The 5,678-nt window shown below is 47.6% G+C and overlaps 1 protein-coding gene across 1 annotated transcript; it reads right to left on the reverse strand.

Annotated features, from left to right (window-relative positions):
* Positions 1 to 257: 257 nt before the first annotated feature.
* On the reverse strand, positions 258 to 1,640 carry LOC142377668 (nuclear factor 7, ovary-like). Its single transcript, XM_075461979.1, has one exon. It carries the CDS (start codon positions 1,638 to 1,640, stop codon positions 258 to 260), a length of 1,383 nt encoding a protein of 460 aa, XP_075318094.1.
* Positions 1,641 to 5,678: the final 4,038 nt, after the last annotated feature.

Below are 5,678 nucleotides of genomic sequence, written 5' to 3' on the forward strand. Positions count from 1 at the left end.
AAACATACAGAACAGACATAAAGGCTTTGAATCTGAGCTCTGACCTTCAGAACCAGCAGCTATTAGAGTAAAAATACACAATAACTACAAACTAGAAAATTTCTGAAGAAATTTTGATGGGTGCCAATCTACTGCCCTCCCCATCAACAAACCCTTTACTTCAGTTAAAGTTGAGAGTCTCCTGTCACTAAAAAAACACTGAGTTTCACACGGATCAATAAAGTCTCATGTGAACTGTGTTCTTCATCCTGAACACATCAGATCTGTTCCACCATCACTGAGACCTTCAGAGGTAAAATCTTCACTTCATTATCGGCATCAATATATGGAAACATCTTCTCAGTGAAAGTGTGTGTGAAGGTGTGTATGTGTGTGTTTGTATCAAGATCAGAGAACGTCAGCTTTCCTTTGTTCCAGTCCAGATTCACTCTGATCCTCCGGAGCTTCTTTGGTACTGACAGAACAGTGGGTTCAGCTGCTGGTGACCATGCTTTGTATTTACCTTCATAGAGCTCAATCATCCATAATCCAGGCAATATGTCTTCCTTCCTATCAGCAGACTCTGCTTTCACACCAAGTTCCCAGATTGTACTGTCTCCAACCTCGACATCCCAGCTGTGAGTCCCTGAGTTAAAGCCCTCAGAACTCAGAACACAGCCGTAATAATCAAACCTCTCTGGATTATCAGGAAGGTTCTGTTTCTCTCCTGCACTCACAGCGGTCAGATCCTCAGACAGGATAACCTTTGGACCAGCAGTGTTTGGGTCCATAATGAGAGGAGTGTAGCAGACCATGTCCTTCATCTTGTTCCAGATGTTGAAGGCCAGGTTGCCCAGGTGTTTGGCCTGGTCTATCAGAGCTCCTGCAGGCAGCTGTGGATCATCCAGCAGGGGGCAGCGCTGGACTCTTTCCACTGCAGCCTTGTAGTGGTTCAGGAATGAGACGCCTTCAGCTCTCAGCTCCTCCTCTGTGGCTCTGACTGTGTCTGAAAGAGCTGCCATCTCTCTGCTCAGAGCCTCCATCTTCTCCTTCATCATCCCACTCTTCTGCTGCTCTTCCTCCCTCAGTGCAGCCAGCCTGGCCTCCTCTTCCTCTGCTAAAAACTGCTGAAGCTTCTTAAACTGCTCCTTAATCTGCCTCTCTGTGTGTCGGGCCTGGACCTTAATGTGTTCTGCTGTTTGATCAAACTTCTCTGTAACTTTCCTCTGGAGCTCCAGTTTCTCCTTTAAGGGTTCCAGAGATTTCTGAAGTTCCTTCTTGTGTTGCTGTGCAGCTTCATCGATGGGTCTGAATCTGTGGTTGGAGTGTTTTTCTGAATCTCTGCAGATGATACAAACCGGCTGCTGATGGTCCAGACAGAAGAGTTTGAGTTTCTCAGAGTGCAGACTGCAGAGAGCCTCTGAAGCTCTGTGATCTCTGTCCTGTACGAAGGACTCACACAGATTCTTCAACACCAGGTTACAGAGTGGTTCTGTCACAGATCTTCTCTTACAAACTGGACACTCTTGTGCTGGTTTCTCCTTCCACCAGCTCCTCAGACAGTCTCTACAGAAGCTGTGGCTACATGACAGAACAACAGGATCTCTGTAGATCTCATGACAGACCGAACAGCAGAAATCTTCCTCTGATCTGGAAGCCATTTAGTCTGTGAGTGAAGCTGAAAACAGCAGACAGAATACAGTCAGCCATGGCTCCCCTCCCAGCTCTACTGACTTCATCAAACTGACTGTTTGTGGTGTTTTTGGTCAAACTCACCTTCAGTGTGTGGAGTGTGAGCAGCTTGAAGTTTCCACTTCTCTCTCCTGCAGCTGGACTCGCTCAGAGGAAGCTGTGAGTTTGGTCTGAAGGTGAATCTGATCGTCTGTGTGTCTCTCTGTAGTGAAGAAGAATCTCTGACTGTTTCCTGCTCCGTCTCAGGTGAGTCGGGTGGAGCTTAAACCTGTTGGACCTGCTGCCTCACCTGTAACTAAGGTGTGTTTCATTCCATTCCTGCCAGCAGGATGACATTCATGACTTTATCTGCACAGTTCAGAAAAACAAACACTATGAAGAATATAAAACATTCAGTTGTGATGCAGCTCTGTCTTCATTACATTACATTACGATCAATTTTGCAGACGCTCTTGTCCAAAGCGATTTACAATAAGTGTGTTCAACATCGGTAGGCAAAAGAACTTCAGGTCACAAGAAATCTTAAGTGCATTTCCTTCCAAAACCAAACAGCTAAGAGCATAACTTGTGCTGGAGTAAGTGCAACTAGAAAATTTCTGAAGAAATTTTGATGGGTGCCAATGTACTGCCCGCCCTATCAACAAGCCCTTTACTTCAGTTAAAGTTGAGAGTCTCCTGTCACATAAACTTTGAATTAGGTCTGTGTGATGTTGTATGGCTGAGTTATGAGGCCTCAAACATAGGGACGTTTTTTGGCATTTTCCCATACAGCTTTTATGGCATTTTCAAAATGGCCTCGTTAAGTGCTTTTCAATGCATTTCCCCATTGCATTGTGGGTATTTTCAAACTTCCCCTCACAATCAGTTTGAAGGAGAAAAGCAGATCAGATTAATAACATAAAGCTGTTATAACAGGGCATCCATCTTGGCTCCTCCCTCATAAGCAGTCTTAGAACAGAGCAGGCTAACAGGAGCAGGTGCGGCTCGTCTGTGTCTCTGACATGTACGCTCACTATGGCTTCTTAAAATCGCACTGTAATTTTGACTGCACTCAACTGTCTCGAACAAACAGTCGCTGTTCGAAAAGTAAAAGTCGTATCCGAATAATTCTTGAACCGTCAGCGCCCCAAGAGACGGCAGAAGCCAGCGGTGTAATTTTCATTTGACTACTATGTGTGGCTCGTTTTTTTATGGCGGTTTTAAAATAATTTTTCACATGGATTTTATGACTTTAGGCCTTTATAATGGAAAATATAGACGTGATGTCTGGGCTCAGAGGCAATTAGTAAGACATATGTGTGGCAGAGCTCAATGAGTGTGACTTTGGGTGAAAGAGGACAAAAATGCCTAAGTTTTGAAGTAAAATTTGTCCAGGTCGGGCAGATATTTCGGACATGAGAGACATTTGTTCAAGGAATTGGTGCAGTATCGAAATTAGAGTGTGGATCTGAGTGGGAGAGACACCTTGGCCAAGATGTCGTCTTCCTAAAACGTAAACTGCCGTTGTGTCAAAGCTGTATAATGTATCAACAAACCCTTTAGTTCAGTTAAAGCCGAGAATCTCCTGTCACATATAAACTTTGAATTAGGTCTGTGTGATGCTGTGTGGCTGAGTTATGGGGTCTCCAAAATAGGCTAGTTTTTGCTCCAACTGCATAAAACTGCCCTATTTTTTCATTTTCAATGCAATTTCCCATCCACATTTTCCCATTTTGCCAGAATTCCTTTCGACTACTGAGAGCCAAACGTAATATCACACCAATTGAGGTCGTTGCGCACGTAGCGGTGTGCTAGTAGCGTGCGCCGAAATTCATGACGGAAACGGGAAAATGATAAGAGTCTGGCAACAGATTAGTATGTGTGTCTAATGCCTTCGGCATTGGTACCCATAATAAGTTAGCTACCTAGACAAATGGGAAAAAAGACAATTTAGAAAACAAAGACAATTTAGGAAACAAATAAGTGCTTAGGAAGCTTGGACGAAACAGGTGATGTCCTAAGAGGGCGGATCTGGGTAGTGTTTCCTGAAGAGATGGGCAGTGACTCAGCTGTCCTAACATCAGTCGGGAGATCGTTCCACCATCGGGGTGCCAGAACAGAGAAAAGCCGTGACCGTGTCGATCGTGCGCAGGGACCGCTGAGTGAGGGGGCAGCCGGCCGCCTGGAGGCCGCAGAGCGAAGTGGTTGGGCCGGGGTGTAGGGCTGGACCACAGCCTGGAGGTATGAAGGAGCTGTTCCTTCCACTGCCCTGTAGGCCAGCACCAGAGTCTTAAACTGGATGCGAGCAGCTACAGGGAGCCAGTGTAGAGAGCGGAGAAGGGGAGTGGTGTGGGAGAACTTGAACACCAGACGAGCAGCAGCTTTCTGACCAAGCTCCAGAGGTCTGATGGCAGAAGCCGGGGCGCCAGCAAGGAGCGAGTTGCAGTAGTCCAGGCGGGAGATGACCAGAGCCTGGATGAGCACCTGAGCTGCCTTGTCGGTGAGGAAGGGGCGAATCCTCCGGATGTTGTAGAGGAGGAATCGGCAGGAACGGGTCACTGATGCCATGTTTGCCGAGAACGACAGTTGGTCGTCCAGGGTCACACCCAGATTCCTCGCAGTCCGAGCTGGCGTCACCACGGAGTCATCCATGGTGATGGCCAGATCTCTGAACCGGCACCCCTTCCCCGGGAGAAACACCAGATCAGTCTTGTCCAAGTTGAACTTAAGGTGGTGCATCGACATCCACCCCGAGATGTCTGCCAGACACGCAGCCATGCGTCCACTTGGGTGTCAGAAGGGGGAAAAGACAGAATCAGCTGGGTGTCATCTGCATAGCAGTGGTAGGAAAAGTTATGGGAGTGGATGATAGAACCAAGAGATGATGTGTAGAGGGAGAAAAGAAGAGGACCCAAGACCGAACCTTGGGGAACCCCAGTGGTGAGCCTACGTGGCTTCGACACAGACCCTCTCAGTGTTACCTGGTAGGAGCGACCTGTCAGGTAGGATGAGAACATGGAGAGTGCAGAGCCAGAAACACCCATTCCCTCCAGGGTAGAGAGAAGGATGTGATGGTTCACTGGGTCAGATGCTGCCGAAAGGTCCAGGAGAACCAGGACAGAGGAGAGAGAGTTGGCTGGAGCAGTTTGGAGTGACTCAGTTACTGCTAGGAGGGCCGTCTCAGTTGAGTTGCCCACCTTGGTGGGGGTCCAAGAGGTTGTTCTGGTGGAGGTAAGAGGACAGTTGTTTAAAGACAGCACGTTCAAGAGTTTTGGACAGGAAGGGTAGTCCTTGATTTCTCTTGACGAGCTGGTTTCTTTAGAAGAGGAGTGACTCTGGCAGTCTTGAAAGCAGAAGGAAAAGAGCCTGATGTCTAAGATGTGTTAATGAGGTGGGTCAGGTAAGGAAGAAGATCAGGTGCAGCAGAATGAAGGAGAGGGGAAGGGACTGGGTCAAGGGAACATGTGGTGGGGCGTCTGGATGTTACAAGGGGAAGGACCTCATCTGCAGAGAGAAGTGGGGCAGAGAGAGAGGAGTGGGAGTGCGACAAGTGTGGGTGGTGTGGACAGCTGGGGGTGAGGGAAGGAAGATATTGTTAACTTTCTTCTCAAAGAAGTCGGCGAAATCGTCAGGGTGGGAGTTGGAGGAGGGACGAGAAAGTTTTAAAGAGTTTTTTGGAGTTGGAAGCAGAAGCTTGAATTTTGTTGCAGAAGAAGGCAGTTTTAGCAACAGAGAGAGAGGAGGAGAAAGTGGAAAGCAAAGACTGGAAAGCAAGAAGGTCCTCAGGGAGTTTACTTTTTTTTTTCCATTTGTGCTCAGCCGCCCTCAAGCTCCGCCTCTCAGGCTTACGACTGCGTTCTCCGAGGGACTCTGTGAGAGGTGCTGTGGGATTGCGGGGTACGAGAGTCTCTTTTGCATTTCTCTCTGTCTCCCCACCCTCCCTTTTTTTCTGCCCTGCTTCAGTGTTTCTGAGTTTTGTATTTTGGAGCCTCTCTTTACCCCTTTAGCCCCTCTTTATCAAGAAAATG

The sequence above is a fragment of the Odontesthes bonariensis genome, chromosome 3 (genome assembly GCF_027942865.1).
Source record: "Odontesthes bonariensis isolate fOdoBon6 chromosome 3, fOdoBon6.hap1, whole genome shotgun sequence".
Lineage (NCBI taxonomy): Eukaryota > Metazoa > Chordata > Actinopteri > Atheriniformes > Atherinopsidae > Odontesthes > Odontesthes bonariensis.